General features: G+C 37.1%; 1 protein-coding gene across 2 annotated transcripts; it reads left to right on the top strand.

Annotated features, from left to right (window-relative positions):
- Positions 1-642: 642 nt before the first annotated feature.
- LOC145985976 (dolichyl-diphosphooligosaccharide--protein glycosyltransferase subunit TUSC3-like) lies at positions 643-27,856 on the top strand. 2 transcript variants are annotated; one of them, XM_083120129.1, is made up of 9 exons: positions 643-772; positions 4,403-4,552; positions 5,187-5,359; positions 17,813-17,930; positions 19,315-19,455; positions 20,651-20,791; positions 21,702-21,852; positions 23,088-23,253; positions 27,490-27,856. In XM_083120129.1, exons 2-9 carry the CDS (start codon positions 4,463-4,465, stop codon positions 27,503-27,505), a joined length of 996 nt encoding a protein of 331 aa, XP_082976255.1. In that variant the 5' UTR covers positions 643-772; positions 4,403-4,462; the 3' UTR covers positions 27,506-27,856. The 2 variants fall into 2 exon arrangements, with proteins under 2 accessions (XP_082976255.1, XP_082976256.1); XM_083120130.1 differs by lacking the exon at positions 643-772 and adding an exon at positions 830-941.

Genomic DNA, 27,856 nt, shown 5'->3' with positions numbered 1-27,856 from the left:
TGCCATTTTATCAACTATAAAAGTGTAAACACAGATTATACTAGGTGCTGCACGTATCTGTTGGCTGCACAGTGTACTGCTTTTCCATGTTTACCTGGCACTTAACGCGTTAGGCGGAGCCCCGACCGCCACTTACGTTACACGGGACTTTAAGTGCTAGGTAACGTTAGGCGGACATTGAACAACCGCAAAATGTTCTTAAGTGGGGGATAAGACGTTAAGCGGAGATGGTGCAACCGGCCCTTATTACTATATCATTGATATATTAGGGAGATCTGTTTTGAGCTCCGTGGTAGCAGATATTAAAAGTCGGGAATATTTTGCTATTATGCTTGACGAAACTTGTGACATAGCCTATCCATCCGTGGACAATTAATATTCTGCATTAGAACTGTGAATAAAAATGTTGATATTTTTGAGGAATTCATGGGCTTTTATGAGATTCCGAACACTGAGGCCAAAACTTTAAAAAGGGAGAGAGTGAGTTATTCATTAATTTATTTCAGTGATCAGAGCCCCCCCCCCAATAATTTTGACAAGTCGGCGCCCCTGTGACGGGTTTTCTTGGAAAGATTGACGGAAACGAAGCATGTGTTACATATATGGCCTTGGAACTTACTCAGTACGGAAACACGTATGTGCGTCGAGCTCTGATACGAAAGATTTATACCATTATCACTACTACTTGTGCGTTGACGGTTGTCTATCAGTCGATGAAAAATGCCACATACTGCAGTTGCCGGATAATAGATTTTTGTAGTTCTTAATTGACGTATGTAAAAAGAATCATTATAATAGAGTGTACAGTGTTCTAGTCTGTATTAGTAGTATCATTTTCACATGTACCAAAATATATTATCAGGTCAATACAATGAGACGTAAATTTGGACCATTTGTCACCAGCGTACATTCCTTCGTAGGTACACATTCCCAACAAATCGGTATGTTTGCTAAATCTGTAGGGTTGCTTGTTTTCCCCACTAAAATTTGGTCCAAGTTCTGATTGTTTAATTCCGAATTTATCATAGTGCACAGGCATCTTTTACGTGGTTCGAATTCTAATATAACACATACTTCAGTCTTAGTAGTGATTACTTACTGCGTGTTTTCTGGAGAACGACTTTTTCTTGTCATATATTTCTATATGATTCTTTGCGAGGAGCCATTCGTTGGTGCTTGTGACCCTCAGTACACTAACGAGAAAGTGGAAATGATTTCGTTGTTAGGCGGATCGGGTTTTACGCTCGTAGCATTAATAACATATTCCTAAATCCTTTCGTTGTTATGTGGTTCAGGTTAGATGAGGTTCTTAACATTAAAATAACGTCCCTAAATGCTTTAAATACCAGAAACCAAGAACACTTAGTCATCTAAGCTACATTTCAAATCCTAATTTCTCTGGTAAATAACACCAGAGCTAATACTTAACTGTGCTAATTAGGGATATTATTTTCATGCTAAGAAAACTAAACCTGACCCACCTAACCTAAAACATTCATTTCTAACCATACGATAGTAAACGAATTGTTTTTGGCAAGTACAGAATTATATAGAAGTATATGAAATGAAAAAGCTAGTGTCAAGGAAACACACAGTAAGTAATAGCTAGAACTCCACAGTAGCCCTGTCTAGTTGGCTGCACTTTTTGACACTCGGTGCAGTGCAGGTGTATCCAGTGTCAGGTGGTGCAAAGAAATGACGATCAACCAACTAGACGGAAAGCGTTGTTAAAGTTCAGAATATTCAACAAATGCGTGTCTGCTGCTTTAAACGGTCATTTGATTAGTTAGCACGCACCACGTGACCATACTTGCACCGGTCCGGAAGGTGATGCAGACACCAAATACATTACTTGACTCCAAATCAACGAACTAGAAGACTCGGTGTTGCACCGTGCAACCAACTAGACGCTTCGGTGCAAAGAGAGTCAAAGCGAGTCAAAAAGTGTAACCAACAGATGTAAATCGAAATCGAACCATGTGAAAATTACATGTCGTAGCATGATGAAATTGCAATGAGATAAGAGGATCTTGGGTCTTTTTTTTTTTTTGTTAGTTTTAGCAAATGTCAATTGTTAACTCTTTCGCTGCGGAATTCTCTGGCACACACTATCCCTTGGCTGCGTAATTAAATTTGAAAATATATTTTTTTTTATAAAAAAATAGTTTTCACAATTACATTGCATTATATATGAGAGAGAACTTACAAAAGTCATTCCTTGCACTGTAAAACCATTCTGTAGTCCCTGGTGGTATGTTATTTTGAAAAATTTTGAAATTTTGAAAAAAACATTTTTTTAGAAATCATAATTTTACAAGCATTTTTTTAGAAACAATAATTTTACACAATTACATTGCAAAATATGTTATAGAGAACTTACAAAAGTCATTCCTTGCACTGGAAAACCATTCTGTAGTCCCTGGTGGTATGATATTTTGAAAAAAAAAAACTTTTTTTAGAAAGAAGAATTTTACAAAATTACATTGCAAAATATGTTATAGAGAACTTACTAAAGTCATTCCTTGCACTGACAAACCATTCTGTAGTCCATGGTGGTATGATATTTTGAAAAAATTTGAAATTTCCGCACCTAGATCAATGCTGTTTTGCACTCTGCTCCATGATGTTACGGACGACGGTACAAATTATTCATCAGACACTACACAATCTCATAAAAACTGTCGCTATTATTGTCACAACTTTATTCACCTTCTGATTCTGAGTTGGCAAATAACAGTTGAGTAACATCATTATCGGACAAGTGTTGACGACTTGACGAAGCCATGTTGTTTACATTCGAACATGCATTTGAAACTGACATGTCAGAGCACTCAACGCTCGTATGTCAAAGAATTCTAAACGGAAGCGTAATTAGCGACATCATACGGATAAAAACAAAACTACAAGTTCAAATAGTTCAAAATACTATCAACAGCTGTTATAAGGCTACTAAAAGCGATGTACTTCGGAAATGTGACATCCGCAGCGAGTGGAAGTATGAACTCGCAATAATGCGTCTTCCGCGGAGCAAGGCACCTGGCGTGCTGTGCATAAAAGCGACGACCGCAGCGAGAGAGTTAATAACATTAATATGTTTTAAAAAATATATAAATTTTGCTTATAAATATGGTAACAGCTTTTATTCTGAAAGCAATGACTGTATGAACATAGTTCCAGTCGCTATGGAGGAGCAGCCCTGGTTAAGGCATAGATGTTCTTTTGCCACGATTAACCCAAGAAGTAAAAAGTAGAAAGCAATATAAAATGACGTAAATAGTGTGTTCAATGTGCTTATCAGTACAAACTTGCTTTACCTTAGAAGGGTATGTTGTTTCGTATGGTCCAAAAACATTTTTTTAATGCAAATGTACATTTTTAAAAAACAACTTGATACTTTATAAATTAAATAAACATTGTAATATAATGAAATTTACAATATACCAACGTAGTTTACAAAGTAATGCTTGACTGTGTAAAGCAATGCCATATTTTCTATACATAACCCATCACACTTTATATTGAAACCCTAAGACAGACTAATCTTATGTCAAGGGTACCATAAGGCATTCCGTACTCCAAGACTATTTCCCAGGACACTAGATAAATAATAAATAATAAGTCGCGCAACAGTCCATGAAGGGCCTAGGCATACCTACCTACTGCCGGTCTCCCTCCCACACTTTTCTTCCTCACCTCGAAGCGTGGAGATCTTCAACCAGTAGTGGAATAATCGGGGGGTCAGCCCGACGTATCCCCAGCCGTTATAGTAGGTCTCCGTGACTGGACACTAGATAAATATAATGTTCAATTTCGTAAGGCCAACTGAAAGAATTTATTGTGCATGGCACATTTATCCTTCCTTGATTTCTGTCGCATTTTACGAGAAAGATCATTGTATCGTAATTAATAACAGACATTCATGGAAGAATCTGAATGCATTTTCGTGCATACTTTTCTTTCATGTTTAGTTTGGAAGCATGTTGTAAACTTTTGTTTAGATTTTTGTGAAATTTTATAATGTTTCCCATAATTAAAAGGAGGTAGATGATAAAGGTAGAAAGTACTTATGAATACATCTTTGTAAGATGATCTACTTTGTGGATGAATTCACATAACATCATAATAATGGAATCCCTATAAATATTGTTTGTTAATTTATTTCTTCTTAGACATTGACTTTGTTTTCTGTATAAAATAGTGTTTCTGGAGTGAGATGGTTGCAAAAGTAGATGTCCATGGGATTCCACAGAAGAAATGGAACTTTTTGTCTGAAAATAACATTAATGAAGCGAGAATAAAGATATTTTTTTAAAAAAATTATTGTTTAAGCATGTTAATTGCCATAGTACAAATAGTACTGTTATTTAAATGATGGAGCTGTGAACTAACTTTTTTCTTCCAGGCTTAAAAGACCAAATAGGCTAAGTATTTCATAGAAACTCCAGTCTTGTAATTAGTGAAAATGATGACTCCATGTGTGAGATGGTGTATCTTGTGGCTGTGCCTGCTTTTTGTGATGCACTATTCCATGGCCCAACCAAGAAGAAAAGAGGTAAGATTTAAATATTATAATCAAAGCATTGTACAGTAGATGTTGTTCAGATGTTAATGGTTCATTTATCATTTGCTGTAGGACTATTAAATCAAAGTTGACCATTTTGCCCATTAAGAAACAATCCAGGGAGACTTGTTGCGAGCACGGGGTTCAGAAAAAAAGTTTTTTTTTTTTTTAATTTTCATGCAATACAAGTGTATTCCTTTCATATTAACTCACCTGTAAATTAATTTTTGTCATTATCTGGTTAATTTTATCTTTAAATGTTCAGTATTTTAATTATCTTTTTCTACAACACTCTGGCTTAACAATAAGTCTGGGCTGACTCCCTGTTCCCTCCAAGCACCTGGATGCTCTTTTAACATGAAAAAAGTGGTTTCTTAATGCACCACTGCATGCAAGTACCAAACTTCATGTTGGGAATAAAATGTAAAATATTGCCAAAAGAAAGATTAAAAATTAGGAATTGCCAGTTTGTAGAAGTTATTTTATTGAAATGAATTGTTTATGATTCATTTTAAATATATTCATATATATATTCTTATTTTAAATTTGATTTTGAATTGTGGCACACAGTTTAATGATGGCCTTGTTATAAAATTTAGTAGTAACTGTTGTTTTGTTTATGTAGGGCCAGACACTGAATGAACGTGTTCAGCACTTGATGGAAATGACTGCTAAGAGACCACTCCTACATTTAAATGGCAATAAGTTCCGTGATTATGTGAAAGCTACCCCTAGGAATTATTCTGTTATTTTGTTATTCACTGCAATGGCAACCCATCGACAATGTATGGTGTGCAGGTAGGTGTGAGTGATGACATTAAAATAGTCTCGCGGTGTTTTTAATTGCCAGATTTTTATTATTAAATGTTAAGTATCCCCGAAACGTCTGTAATTCCTTTATTTTCTTCTTTTTCACATTGGTACATTCGGGTCTGGCCTCATAATACAGCATTTTTACCGCTGGTCTGTGGTTTTTGGTTGTTCTTCAAAAAGTCATAGAAAGAATATTTTTAATTTGTTTTTATTTGCCACATATTTCTTAAATTACAAAACTTCCTCTTTTCAATGAACAAAAATTTGTTAAATTTTATTTTCATTTTCACACATTTTTTAATATTTTTTTCAGCAATGTTTTGTGAAGAAGAAAAAGTGCAACATTGTAACAAATGTTAATATAGAGATATTTTAAGTTCGTAATCTGGAAATTTCAATAATTAACTACATAAACTATCAATACATCTTTTGAATCTTGCATAAGAATACTTCTTATGTGCACATAACAAAAAATAATTACAAATTACAAGTAATTATCTTTTGTATGAAAAAGTGGCTGCAGGACAGGACCAGACGATGTATCAGTTGGTTCTGCGCCATCTGTAAAAATTAAACAAATAAAATAAATGTTCATTTGACACACTATACAAAATAATAAATGGAAAACTAAAAATACATCAGTGCATGTAGGAGAATCGAGCAAGAGGCAAGATGAATAGACCCAAAAAAATTACCTCTTCTCACTTCATTCATAAAATACTAGAGTTTGCAACACTGTTTATGTTGTCGACAATAATTATTACGAATATAACATACCTTCCAAATCTTCAAATTCATCTGCATCATCAAAATCGTCGCTAACTTCAAACTCTGAGTCGGAATCCTCTACGAAGTCTGAATCTAACGATGCCATTCTAAACAATGCACAGTACATCAACCCGACAACAAACAGTCGCAGGTGCGAGATAAAAATAGCACATGAGTCACCTAGTGGTTGGAATTTCAACAGAGGGGCTTGAATGAACACGCGCATGAGACGAAGTACGAGCATAGCCCGTCGTTCAATCGGCAAAGCGATTGCATACCGCAGGACAGGCTATGCCCGTCGTTCGTCCACATTGACTTTAAGTGCACTGCGGGCTACGCCCGTCGTGAGACCCCAATGTGTTAAGTATTCTGCATTCCTAAGGATTCTTTAAGGTGCCATTTCGTTTTTTTCACACAAATAATCTCAATTTTCGACATAAGGAGTAATTCTTGTTTGTTCGTTTTCGCTTGCGTTACGCAATATGGCGGAGAAATCTTGACTAGCGTTGTCTATGATCAGTAGTTATGCAGTGTTGCAACCTTCATCATCGAAAAATACCTACTTTCGTGTTACTGATTTTGTATTTTTTTCCAGGTTCAAAAACCCCACGAACTATTCATAAATAGCCCCACGAACCATGCAAGGCAAGGTTAGGCAAACATAGTTAAAATTGTTATCTTAAAAAATGTTAAAAACATTCATATATAGCCCCACGAACCATTCACGGATAGCCCCACGAACCATTCATAAATAGCTCCACGAACCATTCATAAATAGCCCCATGAACCATGCACGGATAGCCCCACGAACCATTCATAAATGATGCACAGTTACATGCACGTTCATTTACGTTATACTACTGTTACACAGTAGGAAAACCGCGTGTTTGGAAACACTGACCAGTTGTTACGTCATCAAGTGCACTCAAAATTTGGTTCACGTAGTAGGACGACATCAATGGAACAGGTTCCGTGCATCGGAGAGACATTAATGTTGAAAAATAGATGGTTTTCCATGAAAATTCATTCAGCGAGGGGAAGAAACACTTCCCAGACCTTCGTAGAGTATACAGAAACTCTTTTCGGTAAGTACTTTCTCCTGTAAAATTGAAGAAATATGTTTCGGGGATACTTAAATTTTACCTTTTTATTAAGTGTAGGAATATAAAAATACAATCTTATTGGTGTATTTTCTTATTTTTGTGATTTCCACACCCTGAAACAAATTTTATGTTTTTCTTGTATGTACGCATTGCTTGCATGATAGAATTATTTTCCTGTAGTTTACGGTTATTACAAGCATAAGAAAACAGTTTTTTCTTAGTGACGTTTCAGGAAAACATCAAGAGACTTTGTGAAAACAATGATGAATTTGAATTACCTGATGATATTTGGGATTCATAATTTAAAAAATTCTAAAATAAAAATAAAATAGACTGCTTTTTTCACAGTTAAGTTGCTATATTACAACAATGTAACATTGACAACATCCATTATATAACAGATTCTTTTTGTTTAAGAGGGAGGTGGAGTTTGGCGAAGGTCGCCGTGGAAAGTGCTTAAATTTAACATGGGCTTTTTTGCATTTTGTTGAATATAACGTTTTAGGACAAAAATTTGCCGGAAAACACGCAGTAGATGTGAACTTACTTTATGAAACTTTGAGTACATGACACATTTATGCAATTTCAGTCCGATAAATGTGCACAAATTCCATTATTGTTTTTCAATTTCCCATAAGGAAATACGTAAATAAGCACAGAATGGTTATAGGATTTGTGGGTAGCACCAACGAAAATGGCCATTATGATGCATACTAACGTAATGCTCAATCCTTTTATGACTAAGCTAGGGAGGGCTTTTCTTTTAAAAATCACTTGCACAGCCCAAAATGATTGTTTAAAAATGTCATGTATTATCGACGGCGAAAGATACGGCCGCTTCAGCCGAATTTCATTCATCATAGTTCGACACTTGGCCACTAGATGCCTCTGTTGCAAAATTGCCCCAGGCTGACGGTGAGGGCTAGTACGCGCGGGTGTTTGAATCCTCTGCACAGCTGGGTTCCGTCCCCTCGTCAGAAGGTCCCGTAGCTGTCACAGCTTGATTTATTGCCTCTTCCCAGGCAAGAAACCAAGAAAGCAGGAAGGCCATGAGTTTGTGTATGTTTGATTGTAGAGAAGCAGAGCATATTTACCATGAATTGGAACCAGTGACACAGTAACTTTATCTCGATCTTACCGCGAAGGACGTATTTAGGGGGGTCCAGGTGTCCCAACGTCCCCCCGAAAGACTTACCAAGTACAAAAAAATTAAATAATGAGATCATAAAACTTCAATTAAGTAATGAAAATAAGGTGGTTGTTTAATCGCAAATTGTTTATTTCCGCAAAAATATTGGAAAGTAATACGACTTTGAATGACAGTACCAAAGAAGATTTATGCAAGAATTATTACTACTTATAATAACATGCAAAATATTACCAGGAATTTTACTTTCGTCAACTGATTCTAACATCATTTTTTCATACTCAATAAATATTATATTCTTTATCTATTTGACATTAATTTCCTTGCCAGGGCAGTTTCTATTTTTTTTTAAATTTTGCCGACCTTAACTACACGTAAGCTAGATAATGAATACGTGATGTTATACTGTATCACTGTTGTTATACTGCCTTCTTACCTATTCATCTTATAAAAATATATTAATTAATTTAATATAATTATACTTATTTTAATTTAACATTATTATTATTATTATTTTGAGACATTACGTTAGGATGCCGCTCCGAAATATATATCTAGATACGTGCCTCGTGTTCGATTTGAATAAAATGTAGAAAAGGCGGGGAGGGTGGTGACGCTTCTTCTTTTTACATTTCGATAGTTTTACCTCACATGTAGTACTTTGTGAGTCAACGGTGGGACGCGCGCAGGTTCGAGTCTCGTGGATGAGCGTGACAACTTTTCTCCTGATATTTCGGCCAGTCAAACTCGCGGGCCGCATGTGAGCCCCAGCATTCGTTAATGCTGCCCGCCTTGGCCCCACTTAACACTTCATGCTTGAAATTATCTATACATTTGTAGTTATCCCGTTTTCTCTTTTCTTGTGATACAAGACCAGACTCATCCAAACTTCAACACATTGACCAATTTTCCCTACACAGGTATACATTCCCTTATAGAGTAGGTGTTGTGTCAACTAAGCAAGCTGATTGACAGGTTACTTCTGAAGTACGAAAATATCTTGCCAGCTGGGGGAGGGCAGCGTGCATACTTTCTGTCGCCTATGAGTCTGTTTCTTGATTTTTAAGGATTTACCTGGAAGAAAAGCCAGTTTCTGTAAAAGTTTCAGAGAACCATATCGCTGCCCAAACTTCGTGGGAGTAAGAAAAGGACTATAGAAGAGGAATGCAAATTTTTCAAGTGAAATGCTTACTTTTGTTGTGAAGTGAATACTGAAAAGCGTAGAAATTTTGTACCCTGATAAAGTAAATTCATTCAGAAATATTTCTTTATCACGAAATAAATTTGCCATAATCTGTGGCGGAGTGGTTAGCACAACCCGTCGCGACACCAGAGGTTGCGGGTTCGAATCCTGGCCTGAGCATGGGTTTTCTTTGTATGTGTCCCTTCATCAATTTCATCATATCATTACTCATCCTCATCGTCGCCATTAGCCAAACGTTGCAGAAAAGAAACGCTAATAAAAAAATCAGAGGAGAGGATTTATTATTTAGTCAACGAACAATTGAAAGCGAAAATTGTTCGTGTTGTTGCCTTTTCGCTCACAATATGCGATATTACGGACGTCTGTGAGCTAGCTCGGTTTGCTCCCTTCACTCGTGGATGCGATTCTTATCTCGATATGACAGTAAAACTACTTGAATGATTCCTCCCCGTGACACAAGAGCTGATATTTTGAAGGAAGTGGAGGCCATTTTGCAAAGTTACAGTCTTCCGTTATATTAAAACTTTTTAATAAAGTTATAATTTGTCCAAAGTAAAAATACTACGTGATGAAGTTGGAAACAGGTTTCAAGACTTCATAGGGTGCGAAGGGCAATAATCTTGTTCTGCTCTGCTCCCTTTTCTTTAAGATGGTGCGTGTGAAAGTCCTGACTTCGAATGGAACTTATTTAATTGCAGTGCAACTCGTATTGAAAAATAAATATTGCGAGGTGGGCTATCCTTGATTTTTCTTATATCTCCAATAGCAGTACCCTCGAATAAGCTATTTTGCTGTAGAAATTTTATTAATTTTGGTTGCACTTGCCTTGGTGAAAAGTTGTTTTCCATAATGAAGATTAATGAAACAGCCGAATGATCAAGAATGACTGACAAAACATTTGTTGTCTGCATTAAGAGTTTCATGCTAACAAAAAACTTATTGCAGACTTATGAGAAGCTTGTTAAAAAAAAAAAAAACAGTGAAATCTGTGCGAAACGAAACTTTAATTGCACACAAACAGTTACAATTGTAACCAATTTATACTCGAAACTAACATGTAAAATACTATAACCATGAAAAAATATGGGTGGAGGTCTATATAATTTACATATCGATGCTGCAATAATAATCACTGGAATCCCCCCCTCCCCAACCCCATTGGGTCGAACCACTTAGTTCTGGATTTTAAGGTGTTGGGGTTCTAGATATGTGGCCCGGATAGTTTTGACATTATCGTTATGCGGCCCTACTCACGAATTGAGTTTGACATTGCTGGTCTATAGTACCTGTTGAGGAGATATATGCGTGTGTGTGTGTGTGTGTCATAGAACATCACTACTTCCAAACAAACTTGATGTGGCTCTTACAGAAACATCTGTTTTGGAGTGGAACAATGACGAAAAGTTTACACTGGCCTCCCCGATGGTGCAGTGGTAGCGTCGTAGCCTTGTTATCAAGGGGTTCCAGGTTCGATACCCGGTGGAGGCACATAGTGGTTCGGATTCAACTTTAAACTGTAGGTCCAGTCCCGCTTAGCCTTACTGTGCATAAAGTGGGCTTAAAACACTAAATCAATCAACCAACAAAACGGTTTACCGTTTCTTTGCAAATCTTCAATTAATGTAAAATTTAGTATAAAAACATAATTTTTGCTGACTTTCTAACTTGAGATTTAAAGACAAATTATTACTTCGAATTCTTCATTAAAAATAACAAAAGTGATATAAAATGTTGGATAAAATTCTTGCCTTCGCTGAGAATCAAATTAGAGATGTACAGGTTAGGAAAGTGGAGGGAGGATTTCCTGGCGTCTTCCCCTTCAATGTGAATGGTGCCTCCTTCGTTCTACATTGCATTCAAAATTTCTTCTTAGTTTCAGATATATTTTGCATCCCCTATACATAATGGTAAAGGTGACCCTTGTAATTTAAAATATCCTGAGTTTGGTATCCGGTGGATGCCTAATAGTTAGTTCAATCCCACTATAAATATAGATCCAGTCCCGATTAGTATATCTGTATATAAAGTAGACTTAAAACAGAAACTCAAGATACTCAAACGATTATCATAGGGTTGGCGGCGATTGGTGCAGTTAGAGAGCCCCCTCTGCTCAATCAAAATTATGAAACATAAACTTTTCAGTCAGTAAAACCATCGTGGTACGAACATTAACATTTTTGTTTCAATTACATATTCGACGTTGATCTTGTCCAGCAGATTACCAATTGTGATAACTTTTCTCTTCTTTAAAAACTACACAAGGAAACAAGTTGAAAACGTAAATTGGACAAGGTTTCTTCTCTAGAACTGATTTTTAAAAGACCATGTCTTAGAGAAGCTCTGAAGGATATTCTATTCTTAAAACGCCAATCAGAATAAGGAATCAGCACTTATGTATATTTTCTCCCGCAGGCACGTGACCGGGGGGGGGGGGGGGAGGGTGAAGCTGAAGACCGTTCCGAAATCCTACAAATATGTAATTAAAATAGGGTATAGCGGTGATTAATTTTACTTACATTAAACATCCTGTACAATAACTTGTAATATACTGAGAAATTCATTTTCAGAGGTTCTATTCCCCACTTTTTCGCCCTTAGATGGCAGCTGCTGATAAGGGATGAGCCTTCCCCCCGAAATAAAATTCTGGCTACGGCCCTGCTGTTCTGCATCGTGACTGTATGGTCCGATGCATCATGGTTTGAGCTCCGTCTACGGGACGCGCGCAGGTTCGAGTCTCTTAGGGGAAACGTATCAACTTTTCTCCTGAGATTTCGGCCTGTGTATAGGGCCGGTTGCCACCCACCATCGTGAGTCACGGAAACCTACAACAAAGATTAGGGGTTCGTCGTGCTGACCGCACATAACTGGTTGGACTGGAAGTGAGGCCTACAGTCGGTAGGTGGGCTCTGGCCCTCAGGGGCTGTAGCACCACGGGTTTACTTACGTATATTGGCGTAACCAAGTGTGGGTCCACAGAGGCTCGGCAGAAAGGCAGAAAGGCGAAGTAAAATAAACAAAATCAATCAATCTTGGCCGATTAAAGCTGCTGTGAACTCCAACGATGAGAACTGTGCAAAGGGACTTAATTCAGATCATAACAAAGAAAACTAATTCATCAAAGTGTATGTTCAATATTATACTATTGTTTCCTGACATCTTTGTTACTACTGTACATTTTGTTACATTGTTTTGTCCGTCTTTCTCCTTTTCAGTTTTTCCATATGTTATTACGCATGTCCACGTTTCCCCTTTTTAAATTCCAGGTAGTTTCGCTCCTGCCCATCTCTAATAGGGACTCGATTCGTTAATAGTTGAAATAATAATTGTTACTAATTCTTGCCTTATTATTATTATTATATTGATTTTGTATAAAAAAACACCCCCTTCAAAGGAAAATACTTTCTTTCAACTGATATTCTCTACCGCCTTCTTTACTCTCAATTGATAAAATTCCAACCTCAACAAGAAAATTCAACATAATTATAGTAGCCACTGTAATCAACCAAATTTATTCAATCAAAACTTTAGTCATGAATGTTCTGTCTCTGGAGCCTGCCACTCGTCTCGCTCCATGCAAGAGTCAGCCAGCAAGCAGAGAAATGCGAATTGCTTTGCCAGTGGAGAAATTTTAGCCTCCGAAACCAGAATTAAAAGAAACAGGTGGGTGTCCTTTTCCTGGAAACCTCGCTGCGGGAGTCACGCGGAGGGGAGGGGGTGGTGAAGGAAGGAAGGTTCTCTGGCCTCAGGCTTAGGACAGCCGAAAAGAATTCCTAGTCCTCTGATATGTCGCTAGGTGTCTCTGTATCGCATCGGGCCAGGAAACTACTTTCATGCCAACCTCCAGCCCACTCTTAAAAATTACTAACCATTGTTATAACTGTATCTTTAGTCAAAATGAAAATAAATGTCTGATGAAAGGAGCGTGTGTTCTCCTGAAACGTCACAAAGAAAAAACTGTTTTCTTATGCTTGTAATAACCGTAAACTACAGGAAAATAAATTTTATGTTACATGAAACATTGAAATATCGATTAAAGAGGCATTTGTTTTTTGCTTTTAGAGTGCTCATGCAACCAGTTTTTATGAATAAAAACTGTAAATGTAGTACATCATTAACATGTTACACACACATTTTACCCTGCAACCACATGGTGAAAAATGCATATTTTAGAGATATACAGGTAATGGACAAAATAATATGAACACCTTGGTTTGCAAAGGCCTATATACGCCGTCGTGGAAAAGGAACAACACTCAGCAGAGATTTCAACCATCTAGTGGCGATGAAAGCAAACATATCAGTCTATCAGAAGCTGGTGTGAGAGTTGCATGCGAGCAGTCAGCTATCCATCAAATGCAGGTATGTCCGACCTTTCAGACTTCAAAAGAGGCATGATCATAGGAGCCTGCCTGGCTGGAGCATCTGTGACAAAAACAGCTACACTTGTTGGTGTAGCACGGAGCACAGTGTCAACTGTTCTGACAGCCTACAGACAACATGGAAAGACAACGTCTGCAAAGGAGAATAGTGGGCGAAAAACAAAGTTATCCAACAGGGATCGACGTGTGTTGAAGCGAATAATGACTCGAAAGCACAAAACAACACTGTCCCAGATAACCGCAGGGATGAACAATCACCTCCAGGACCCTGTATCAACGAAATTAATTCAAAGAAAGCTGCATTCTGTGAACATTCATGGTAGAGTTGCCATCCCCAAACCGTTGGTGACTCCACGTAATGCAGTGACACGAAGAAGGTGGTGCCAAGAGCACAAGAATTGGACACAGTAGCAATGGGAACATGTGATATGGTCAGACGAATCGTCTTTCACATTATTTCAGACCACAGGACGTATTTATGTGTGGAGAATTCCTGCTGAAGCATTTGATATTGACTGCTTAGTGCCTACCGTGAAACATGGTGGGGGGTCTGTGATGGTTTGGGGGCCTATATCTTGGAATGGTGTTGGCCCACTTGTCGTCCTGCGTGGGAGAATCAACGCAGATAAGTTCTGCACCATCCTCGGTGACCACCTCCATCCCATGGTTCAGACTTTGTTTCCCGATGCATGCCCCATCTTCCAAGATGATAACGCCCCTATTCACACTGCTAGGTGCGTTGATGAGCACAGTGATGAGGTAGAACATCTCATCTGGTATCCACAGTCCCCTGATCTTAACATCATTGAGCCTTTGTGGGGTGTTTTGGAGGCCAAAGTGCGTAATCGGTTTCCACCTCCAATGACACTTTCGGAACTTGAGACTGTTTTGTGCGAGGAGTGGCTACGTATTCCAGTTCACACTGTACAGGACCTTTATTTGTCTATCCCACGTAGGATGCAAGCTGTCATTCAGGCAAGGGGGGGGGGGGGGCAACCCCCTACTAATACAAGTTTTCTGCAATTGCATTGGTGTTCATATTATTTTGTCCATTACCTGTATGTGTGTAATTCTTGACTGTGGTTTTCTTTTAGATACTGCCTGTTTTATTTCATTAGAAGCATTAGATAGTATTAGATTTAATGTAGTTAATAACTTGATGTTGTTAAGTTAGGGGTGTTGCATTTCATGCTGATTGCAATGTTCAGTTGCCTCATTAGGTTCAATGCTTATAGTAATTTTTAATGTTTTATGTTTGGTGAGGAGTGTTAATCTTGATACTGATGGAAATTTTTGAAGTTTTTTTTTAGTTGAGGAGTGCTAAGTTTGGTGGTGTTACATGACCATGTTTTTTTTTTTTTTTTGCTTTCTGAGTAGTGAAATGGTGAAAGTAGTCCAACATAGGATTTTTCTTACGTGGACCATGTTTCAGGATCAAGTATGTTGGTTGGCTATCTGTGGTTTCTGTGCTGTGAAATAAATTTTGTGTTACATAAAATATTACGATGTAATTTTTGGGTTGGGGTGTGTTACAGTAAGTCAAGTGCCCCATTACTATCACAGTTTTTGAGGTCACCAGTTGGTATAGTGATAACACTCTTGCCTTGTATTTAAGAGATCCTGGATTCAATTCCAACTACAAGATTCAACATGTCTGTTTTTATCCAGAATAATACCTGAAATGACAAAGTACTAGTCTCCGGTCTAGAAAGCCAGTTGAACCTCAAAGTTGTTTATTTTCATATATTGTTATATACAGGGGCGCCGACTTGTCAAAATTATTGGGGGAAGGGGCTCTGATAAGTTAATGAATGACTCACTCTCTCCCTTTTTTAAGTTTTGGCTTCAGTGTTCGGAATCTCATAAAAACCCATGAATTCCTCAAAAATATTAACATTTTTATTCACAGTTCGAATGCAGAATATTAATTGTCCATGGATGGATATGTCACAAGTTTCGTCAACCATAATAGCAAAATATTCCCGACTTTAATATCTGCTACCACGGAGCGTAAAACAGATCTCCGTAATATATCAATGATCTCGTTCTGAATGTCATGTGAGAGCCATTTGTAGCCCGAACATCCCATCCACTACCCTAGTTCATGCACATCATCTTTTGAAACTCTTTTTAGCAAAAATTTTAACAATACTCATAATTACATACTTAGAATATAGTAATAAGTCATGTGTTTTGCTGTCTCTGGTCATAGCCCCCCCCCCCCCCCAAAGTTGATGGTCTAGAACATTTCAAATGTGTATTTACAGTTAAGTTCATGTGGCACAATTCAGTTAACTTTACAAGAGAAGCAAAATAATATTTGGTCTAGGAATTAATTCGTGCGTCTGGACTAGAGATGGCGTAACGAGCGTGTCATCCCACAGTTCCGTGTAGCCACACATGCGTTGAAAACTCCTGTCACCGTGCATCGTTCGTAGTATAGGGCAGTTGATTGACGCCTCAACAACAGCATTTTGTAGTCAACTGAACATGGCGCAGTTCGTGCCAGATAAAGTGTTTTTGCGGGGTGTTCTGCTTCATTACTTTAACATGCAGAAAAGTGCTACCGAAAGTCATCATATTTTGGTGGAAGCGTATGGTGACCATGTGCTAGCTGAGCGAACGTGTCAGAAGTGGTTTGCACGGTTTAGAAGTGGTGATTTCGGCCTGGAAGACCAAGAGCGACCTGGACAGCCAAAAGAATTTGAAGACGAAGAATTGAGAAGAATTGTGTCAAACGCAGGAAGAACTTGCAGAAGCATTAGGCGTTGATCAAACAACAGTTTCCAAACGCCTCAAAGCCATGGGAATGATTCAAAAGATGTCACATTGGGTTCCACATGAATTGAAAGACAGAGACGTTGAAAGACGAAAAACCATTTGCGAATTGCTGCTTCAAAGACAGAAAAGAAAGGGGTTTTTGCATCGCATTGTTACTGGCGATGAGAAGTGGATCCATTGCGAGAACCCGAAACGAAAAAAGACCTGGGTGAAGCCAGGTGAACCAGGTCCATCACAACCGAAACGAGATATTCACTGTGCAAAGGTTATGCTGTACATATGGTGGGATATGAAAGGTGTGGTGTACTATGAGCTTCTGCAACCGGGTGAAACTATTAATGGAGAATGTTATCGACGACAATTAATGTGTTTGAAGCAATCTCTGGCCAGGAAACGACCAGAATGGGAGAACAGACATGATAAACTTATTTTTCAACATGATAACGCTCGCCCACATGTCGCAAAACTGGTCAAAACCTATTTAGAAAATGTCGGATGGGAAGTTTTACCCCACCCGCCGTATTCACCAGTCGTTGCTCCTTCGGACTACTACTTGTTCGATTGCATGAATAACGATTTGATTGGACAGCGGTTCATTTCTTCAGAAGATATCGAAAAATGGGTCTCTGACTGGATCGCTTCAAAGGATGAGGACTTCTTTCACCACGGAATCCGTAACTTGCCTGACAGATGGGCGAAAGTGGTGGCTCGCAATGGACAATATTTTTCTTAAGGTATTTATGTATTTTGTGTTTGAACTACAGCTTCAATGTGTGCGTAACAACCGCACAAATTAATTCCTAGACCAAATACATTAGATCCTCTTAAGCAAAATTATTTTGGGGGCTCTGCCCCCACATCGTTAACATTGTGGGGGGAAGGGCTCAAGCCCCCCAAGTCCCGTGGATCCGGCGCCTATGGTTATATATATATATATATAATATACTGAAATACACTCAATTAATACGTAACAACATTTTTTGTATGTGTATGCACTTCCCTATAAACATTAATTCATAATTTACTGTATTTTTAATTATCATTTTCTTTTTTCAGGCATGCATATGATGAATTTCAAATTGTAGCAAACTCCTTCAGGTATTCTCAAGTTTATTCCAATAAACTGTTTTTTGCTGTGGTTGATTTTGATGAAGGCCCAGATGTCTTTCAAGCAGTAAGTAATATTTTTTATTGAATAATTAATTCTCTGAATGTTAGTGAAAATGGTTCTAAATTAATATGTAATCATACTGCTATACTTAATCTATGTTTCGAGAGAGCAGCTCTTCCCTTGTCTTTAGGTGATACGAACCAACTATTAGTTGGTTAGCATGCCATATCTGTAGTAAAATCACAGGTCTGTGCAGGTTCGATGTCCACCATCAGCCAAAAGAAATTTGTTCACCCGAAGACAAGAGAAGAAGTGCTCTGGCGAAGTATAATATTAGAATAAGTATATTCAAAAGTGCTAGACAATAGGTGTCAATTAATATTCCATGCTAATATTTTTATAGCTTCTTTTAGTTGTGTGATTTTTCTTAGACCAATAACCGAAATACTTCCTATCCTATACAAAATTACAAGCCTAATAATCATTAACCTCTTTAACGTATGGACCTGTGGATTGCATTGGCTTTTGATTTTAAATAAACTGTTTAGGGATTTGCTTTGCAATACCAGGACATATGAATCATGTTTTTATTCATAAAAATAACAACAAAATGGCAGAATTTGTTATTAAATTACATGCTGTTTATAGAGATATTGGATCAGTAATATTATGTATAATTTTACACATACACTGATAGACCTATATCAGGCAATACCAATACCGCATCCATATTAAATATGAGTGTGTTGTAAATGTGATGAATATGTATTTTTCACATAAATATCTGTAAAGAGCGCTCACATAGCATGTCTTTTGTGCAGGCGATTCCTTATGGGAACTCCATTGTATTATGTCACCATGAAAGCTTCAGTTACTACTTGAAAAATATGGTATTAATACCAATATTTATTTTTTCCGCTAAAAAGATACTTCAAACAGTTAAAGTAAAGCATCACAAATTATCTGGATATTTATTTAACACCTCAAGTGTGGATTTTGTTGAACAAGTCGCTACTGGAAAATGTAGCTTTTTGCTGGAATATGTAGGTTTTTTCATCAAATTCAAAAAATAGTAGCAAGAGAGGAAAAAAACAACTGGAAAACTCAATAACTTTGACCAGTAATATTTGATTAAGAAACAACAGAACATCAAGTATATGTTTTTCGGAAACATGTAACTAAAAGGAGTCGAATTCTATGTAAATGTAAAATCTAGGGACATTAAATCAGAGTTTGACTGTAGATTGTGCAAAATAGAACACCATGATCCCATTGTAGTTAACTGATCTGTGTAAATAAACTACATTATTTAAATCAATGTACTGAACCATGTAACCTGAAATACATTGATATTATATCGTTAACAATTCCTGTCTAATGATGGGACAATACTTTTCTATATACAATATACACACATCTAATTATTAATATTAAATGTTTATTACAGCTGCGTATAACTTCTGCTCCAGTCTTTATGCACTTTCCTCCAAAGGGTAAACCAAAGCAAAGTGATATGATGGATCTACAGAGACTTGGTTTGGCTGCAGAGACTATAGCAAGATGGATAGCTGAAAGGACAGACATTCAGGTAAATCTTATTACAGGATATTACAAAGAATTTATTTCATTCATGTGATAAATGCGTTTGTTTTGTGCATATTTCTTTGTACAGTAAAAACCTCGTTAATCCGGACTCCGATAAACCGGACTTCGCTTAATCCGAACAGGCAAAAGGAAAAAGAAAACAACAGAATGCAAGGTTTTTAATGTGGCTAGAAGTCAACAAGAGAACTTCCCAAAGAAAAGGCAGTCAACCACTGATGATGTTCTGTTTACCGCAGACTTTGTACTGTACTGTAAAGAGTATTTAGGCCTATGCCCTTTAAATACACCATAATAAACGTGTTTTGTTGGTATAAACATAGTTTTAATGCACTTTCTACTGTTCTTTTAGGCTATTTCAGTTAAACCGGACTTTCGTTAAACCGGTCAACTTATCCCCCCCCATTAGTCTGGATTAACGAGGTTTTACTGTATCATTTTTTGAACTTAAGATATGTAGCATATGATTTTCTATAGAATAAACATGCGCATGTATTTTGTGTGATTTTGGATTACCTAACAGAATTCAAAATCTTTTATAAAGACTGGTAATCATATATAGGTTAGTTCTTTAATTGCATTTCTGGGCAAGCTTGTGACTGAATCGCTAAGTGGATACATTGGAATGGGTTTAAGTCCCAGCCTGAGCATTTTTGGTCCTTCATTAATTTCATCACTCATCCTATTGGTCGTAATTAGTGTAGAGTGGCTGAAAAACAAAAAATGTACAAACATGAGAATAGTAAAATATGTTAATTGTGTTAAGAGAGTGTCAGAGTATGGCCAATATTGCATCAAGTAAGGGAATATTTTGTTTGCATGGTATTTTGCAACAGATACATTTAGAGACTAAATTGCTCTATAGCAGAGCTGAGCTGATTCTGGTATTGATGTATCGGTTTTTTGGAAAATTATTGGCTGGAATGTAATCACTTAGTGAATATATGAATAAATGATTCTCTTATGTGAAATTTTTAATATTTTAAAATATTATAGTTTTAATGGAAACCTTGTATGTTAAATTTTATAAATATTATGAACTCCTTTGAAATTTTAGTTTTCTAGTACTGGTATCAGTGGGACTCAGTCCTACAGCTTTATGGAACGTTTGTTGAATATGAAAATATATCCATGATATTTTCTTTTGAAATCCTAATGCCTGGTCAATTTTTGGATTTCAGATCAGAGTTTTCCGACCACCGAATTATTCAGGAACCTTGGCATTGTTTGTGCTTTTTGCATTGGTGGCTGCCTTTTTGTACCTGAAGAGAAACAATTTGGATTTCATCTATAACAAAACCGTCTGGGCTGTTGCGGCAGTGGTAAGCATTATCTTTCACTGTTGCTATTTATTTTGATTATTTTCTGGTGTTTATAAGTGAGCGTTGAATTTTTTAATGAAAAAAAATGCTATTTTCTTTAAATTAGTAGGTTACTGTACTGTCAAATATTTTCATTAATTTTCTGAAGGTATTGTGAAAGTACTGACATTTCAGTAGCTACTCGCTAGGCCTCCCCGATGGCACAGTGAAAGTGCCGTTGCTTTGTAATGAAGAGGTCCTGGATTCGATACCCAGTGGAGGCACATAGTGATTCAGATCCCACTTTAAACTGTAGGTCCAGTCCCGATTAGCCTTACTGTGCATAAAGTGGACTTCAAATACCAACTCAATCAATCAAATTTCAGTAGCTAGTCACTACTGCTCCTGAGTAGTATTGAAGAATTGTAAAGTTTATGTAATTCTTTTCTGTAAAGCCTATGTAATTTTATAACAATAGAGCTGCCTCAGTAGCTAACAACACTCTACTCATGATTGCATAAGGCTCAGTTGACTGTGTAAATACTGCAGAAATTCAAGTGCACACCCACCCTACAACCTAGACCTTTCATCTTGTAATTTTTCACTTGTTTGGCAAGTTGAATAAGCAGTTGAAGGGTCATTGATTTGAATCCGATGCAGAAGTGCAACAGAATGTCACATGAATTCTAGAAACCAGGTGACTACTATGACCTCGGAGTCAGCAGACTTGTTAGTCAGTGGGACAATTGCCTTGGTGATAGAAATTAAATAAACATTTTTTTCACTCGCTTTTATTTGACTTAATCTGTATTTGATTTTTGTCCTGTCATCACTAGACTGACAAACTGCATTGAACTCCTGTACTTACATATTTCTGTTTTTGATATAAATAAAATGTATTGTAAGTAATTAAAATTAATTTCTATTTCAGTCATTTGCATTTACAATGACATCAGGGATGATGTGGAATCATATACGTGGCCCTCCCTTTGTTCAGAAGACATCTTCAGGAGGAGTGGGATATATCCATGGCTCCTCCCATGCACAGCTTATATTGGAAACATACATCATCATGGTGCTCAGTATCCTTTCAATTTATAGTTTTTCAGTTCTTACTTGACTAAGCTTTGAACGTTTAATTCTACAAGGAAAAAAAAAATGAAGACTCTTATTGGCAGGAGTAGAAAAATGCAGGGTGTATCGCTACAGCACCTGAATTTTCAAATTCAGTGCAACTTTTTTTCTTTTAATATTTCAAGTTCATTTATGGAAATTTCCATTATCTTTTTTTTTCTAATTTAGTCGTGGCATTTTACCGTTGCTTTGAATATATTGACCTGGTTCGGCTTGCGAGCTCTGGGTTTATAGTACCAGACCGACCAGTCACTCGCAAGTCTTTAGTAGCTAATTAGTGAAGAGTAAATAAGATTAACACAAAAGGAAATAAACTACTAATAATATCTAATTTTTACCTTGTATTTGAAAATAAACCTTCAAATCCAATATTCACTACATTTTACACTATAAACAGTGGTATTTCCAATAATCAATATCAACTTTTCTTCTTATGCTGTTCTATTTTCCCGGATAAAGTTTGGTCAATCACGGGGAACTTGCAACATGACGTCTGATGGCAATACTGCCAACCAAGGAAGTAGTTCTTAATCTTTCTGTGTCCCGAACTAAACTGTTTTCGGCCTTTGGTCAGCCGCGGGGAATTCGCAGCGCGACGTCTGATGACACTACTGCCAATCGAGGAAAATCTTTGCTCACCGAGGAAGTTGATGTTAAGCCTTTTGTGTCCCCAACTGCACTGTTCTCGTCCTTTTTTCACCACCCATTACAACTCTAAGACTGTGATTGGTCTTAGCATAATCACACCATGCAATTTTATCCAATGGCATTCAGGCTCTTACCCGCCTAGCTACAGCTTTTATTGCGACACTATGCAATCCGCAATCCATTGTCCTAGTTGTTTTGCTTTGCTAGGATCACGGCTCAGCACATGTAACTAAACACACTCACTGAAATCAAACACTCTTCCTACGCACAATTCCTGTTCCTCGCAATCACCCTTTCGTCCTACGTGTGCATTATATACGTGACCCAAAGTAATCGATCACAAAGGTATGCTTAAGGCAGACTCAATAATCCTATGTGTTGGTGTAAGTTCAATATTGGAATAGAAGTCAGTAAATTTACCACTTCTTTCACTAGACTAGAATTAACCATAATTTTCCTTTGAAAGTAAAAGAACAGAAATTCAGGAAATATAGAACTGTATACAGAAATAGGATGAATTCCTTAACTTGCCCAGATGGTGCTGTTGTAGTTGGTATGGTTCTCCTAACCGAAGCAGCTGCTAGGAAGGATGATGTAAGGAAGAGGAGGATTCTCTCGATAGTTGGTCTTGCAATGCTGGCCCTTTTCTTCAGTTTCATTCTATCCATATTCCGATCTAAGGCTCATGGTTATCCTTACAGGTAAACTATTTTATCACATAATTTAAAATAATTAGATTGGTAGAGTGGACAAGTGAATTTTTAAGGGTGCTGTGATCTCAGTTGGTCCAGGCAAGTGTAAAGGTCTCTATGTCTCCAGAGAATGAAAATGTAATCTATGAATCCTAGCCAAATGAATGGAATTGTATTTTCTTGTATCATGGTGCAGTGGTTAGCGTACCATGCTACAATGCCAGGGGTCCCAGTTTCGAATCCCGGCCTGGGCATGAATGTTCTTTGGACGTGTCCCTTCATCAGTATCATCACTCATCCTCATCTTTGCGATTAGCCAAAAGTCGCAGAAAAGCAAAGTAAAATAAACAATTTTTTAGGAGCATGATAAACACAAATATCGTAATTTCTTATCACATTAGCTATTAAATAAATTTTAATTCATCATTTAAACTCACATTACCAGACCCCTCCAGTTTGGTTCACAAGGATCCACCACTGCTTGTCAGTACTCTACAAGGGTTTGAAGTTTAACATTTATAAATTTCAACCAAGGCTTCTTGTTTGGTTCCTGTGTAAAAACATAAATTTGCCAATTTTGACAACTATATAATTATTAAAGCCCTCAAGATGAAAAAACTGACTTGGAATTGCTTTTTTGCCTTTTGCATCGGAAGACAGAAAGAGGTTACATGAACCCTTGAATCAGGCAGGTTGGTCCAGTTGTCATGGTCTCAGGAAATTCTTGTGGTTTACTGCATTGCCAAACTTATGCCTCGGAGCAATAGTTCAGGGTCCAAGATACCACTGAGCCTCACGGTCGCTACCAGTTAGCAAATGAATGGGTCTTCCTTTCTCTGCTTCTTCCTGAATTGCGAGCAAAGGGGTGCATGTTGACATTTTACGACAGCAAAAATCAGACATGCAGCAACACTGCTTTTTGCACTTGGAAACGAGAAGCCTGTGTTGGTTCTTTCATCAAGCGGGTTTTAAGAACTTCACTAAAAAGTTTCCCAGGTTTGATACCTAGTGGAGGCATATAGTGGTTCAGATTCCACTTTTAAACTGTAGGTCTGTGCATAAAGTGGACTTCAAACACAAACTCAATCAATCAATTAACTAAAAAGTTATGTGAAAATTGTGACTGAACCTACATCTTTGGCATATCGTAACAGTCAGTGCTCTCTCTCTCTCTATTAAACCCATCTCTGGCCTCCACGCAATAACCACAACTTGGATCTCTGCAAATATATCCATTCCAGGTATCCTCCATTGCTCATTGCTATTTTGAACCCTTCAACATGTGAACAACACACAATTTTTCAGTAAGCCATTATTAGAGGCATGCATATTTCGTATTTGACGAAAACACGAAATATGGAATAACATGCTGTAATGTTCATTTTTCATGTTTCTGAAAGGTGTGAGGTGCATTTTGCTACCCTATTTTGTCACTAAATAATGCGAAATGAACTGCAAAATGCGAAATATACTCTTAAACACGAAATTTACCGTTTATATACCGACGCGACACTTTCTGAAGTCTGAAGTACCCTGAGAGTTATGCAATTCATGGAAAATTGATTAATTCTGCTGTAAATATTTGAGAAGCATAAATGGACCCCTTTATACAGGAATACACTTAATGCTCTGGTAACTAAATAAATGTGCTATTAGAAGGGAAAAGTTTATTTTGTGTAATAAGTGCAGTTTAAAATTAAATTTAGGATTATATTCACAATTTTGAAACCAAAATGTCATTTTATATAGCACTTTTCATGTGATTATTCACCGCTATAACACCGAAATTTTATTTTATTTACCACTTTTGAACCCGAAATGGACTCTGTTTTTGAACCGAAATTTTGATTTTTTATTTACCAAAAATATGTGCCTCTAGCCATTATATATCGTCTGTGTGACTAACGCTATATCATACAGCTAGTTCAGTTATAATATTCTGTACACTTACAAGAACATGTTGAGCAAATCTACAAACTATATTATGCTTGTTTCGGTTCTAGAATATAATATAATTGTTGTTTTCAGATGATTCATCAATAACTGTATTCATAATCATTTACTTTTATTTTACTTTTATTTAACCAATCAGTATAGCACTTCACAAGACTGTTGCTGAAGTGAATGCATATTTGTAAATTAATAAAGCTTTTATTATGGTTATAAGAAAGAACTGAGATCTATAGTGCGCGTCAAATCTCCTGCATATGGCGATAGCCAATAGCAGCGCTCTGCAGCGGTGCCATGTCGAAATCTCACACGGAAAAGAGACAGCGTGGTTGAGCGAAACACCTTGTCACGGAGAGCACGGAACATTAGATAATATAACATATAATAAACTTAATGGAAGAGAAGAACATACCTGATTATTCCAGAGGGACTGCATAATTGTTTCAATATTCTCAAGGTGGAAGTTGTACAGCCTTTGTAAGATATTTTGTCCCGTAAAGAGTACGTTATCCTTTTGGCAGTAGAAAATTCGCCACAATCGTAAATTTCAAAGACGGTTCTACGAACTACGTATTTTTCAAAGTCATCTAAGTTTGTCGTTCTTTTCGGTACGTTAATGTGCTTTCTAGGTGATTGAAACATTGGAGCAGGCCCCGATCCACATTGTTTTGCCCCCGAACATATCCGAGAAACGGTAGCTTGATTCACACCACACGCTTGAGCTGTTAGAGCCTGGCACTTCTTAAAGTCAATTTTACTGCTCTCTTCTTCACTCGAACATTTTTTTTAAAAAAAATTGTACACCTGAAAAATCACCCGTCGTGCCTGGCTTCGTACAACACTGTATTGTTCTCTCTTCTCTCGGTATCACTACCACTTGGTTTACTCAACAACATGCTGCACACACACACACACACACACACACACACACTAAAAACGTGGGAAAAACGAACAGTGACGGTATCCTCTTCGTCAATTTCTCCTTCTACCATCACTGGGAACGAACCTGCCCTGTTCCCTTCGCTAATCGGAAAGTTTCGGAATGCAACAGGAACGAAGGGAGAACAAAAACGATACAATGCAAATACGTTTATAATGACATTGCTTCTACAGAGGGAACGGTACAAGCTACAATCACGCTTGTTTTTCGTACATACTCGCAAATTCATTATCTTTCCATCTGTTGAACTACTGACACTTGAAATAATATATTTATATCTGAGCGCCAGGTACACGATTTAGTAGCGAGGTGAAACAGGTTCTGAACTAGGCAACGCCGCACGTCTGTGATTCGCTGGTGCTGTTCAGCAGTTCAAGGCCATATGCAGGAGATTTGACGCGCACTCTAGTAATGAGTGTAGTACAAAAGCAGGAGTCCTGTATTTGAAATTAGGGATGGACGATATCGGAAATTTGATATCACAATATATCGTCACTGATTATATGATACGATAATTTTTCAGTATTGTGATATTGGTGATATATCGTCTCCATGATATATATATATATCGCCAAATATCATGATGATGTATCTCCGACACTATAAATCACCAAAGTATTGTGATGATATATCGCCCAACACTATTTGATATCCAAGTAAAGAATTAGTGATCTCTTTATTTAATATTTATTGTTACTGCTGAATTAACCTAGGGCAACTGCAGTTAAGTGTATTAGGTGGTCTGCATGCATGTAGGACCTCCCCGATGGCATAGTGGTAATATCGTCGCCTTGTAATCAAGGGGTTCCAGGTTCTATACCTGATGGAGGCACATAGTAGTTTGGATACCACTTTAAACTGTCGGTCCAGCCCTGATTAGCTTTCTGTTGATATAGTTGGACTTAAAAACTCAAGCTTACAGCCTTGCTACTGAAGGTTCTTGTTTTTAAGTCCTGGCTTGGATATAGGTATTCCATCATTCATCCTTATTGTTGTAATTATCCAATAGAAGCAGAGAAGCAATGTGAAATAAGATAATTTCATGTACATATTATAATTATTTTTACTGTATTTTAAAAGCTCATTTTATTTATTTGTTACACATTGCTTTCATGATATGCTCACATGTTATAATTTCAACTGAGGCACCTAGGTGACATACACTAGAAACCAAACATATGTACACTCCTGTTCACATAAAGTGACACATATTATAAGGTTGGGCAGTTGACATATATGACACTTTATCTGAGATGCTCTGCTCTCATTGTTTCACTTACAAAAATGTGATATTTTACAATGGGTACAAATAGCATTTATTAATTCCTTTCTCTGTTTTTTTTTCCTACCTTCAGCTTCCTCTTGAAGTAATGAAAAGACAGATTAGTCATTGTTGTTTCCTGTAGCAATTGCTTGAGATGGTACAAGGGTTTCACGTTTCTGCAGTCAGTGGTCAGCACGTAGTGAAGACATGCGAGTGCACGTTGTGAACGTTTGTGTTTTTATGCACGAAGAATAATTTGGATCAAGGGATGCAATTGGAATATTTTGAATTGTTGCATGATTGACAAGAGTGATGCAAAGGTATTAAGTTTTGTTTCTTAATATTTATGTGTGTTTTTATTGATGTATGTACATGCTGATTTTATGAGAGGAACATGTAAAAAAAAATGTAATTGTAACTAGTTTGTTCAATACGAAATATACAAATGTCTTTGCAAT

This window comes from Lepisma saccharinum, chromosome 3, assembly GCF_977018435.1.
Source record: "Lepisma saccharinum chromosome 3, izLepSacc3.1, whole genome shotgun sequence".
NCBI classification, from domain to species: domain Eukaryota; kingdom Metazoa; phylum Arthropoda; class Insecta; order Zygentoma; family Lepismatidae; genus Lepisma; species Lepisma saccharinum.
The sequence above is the reverse complement of the archived record's forward strand: the minus strand, read 5'-3'. Positions and strand labels throughout refer to the sequence as shown.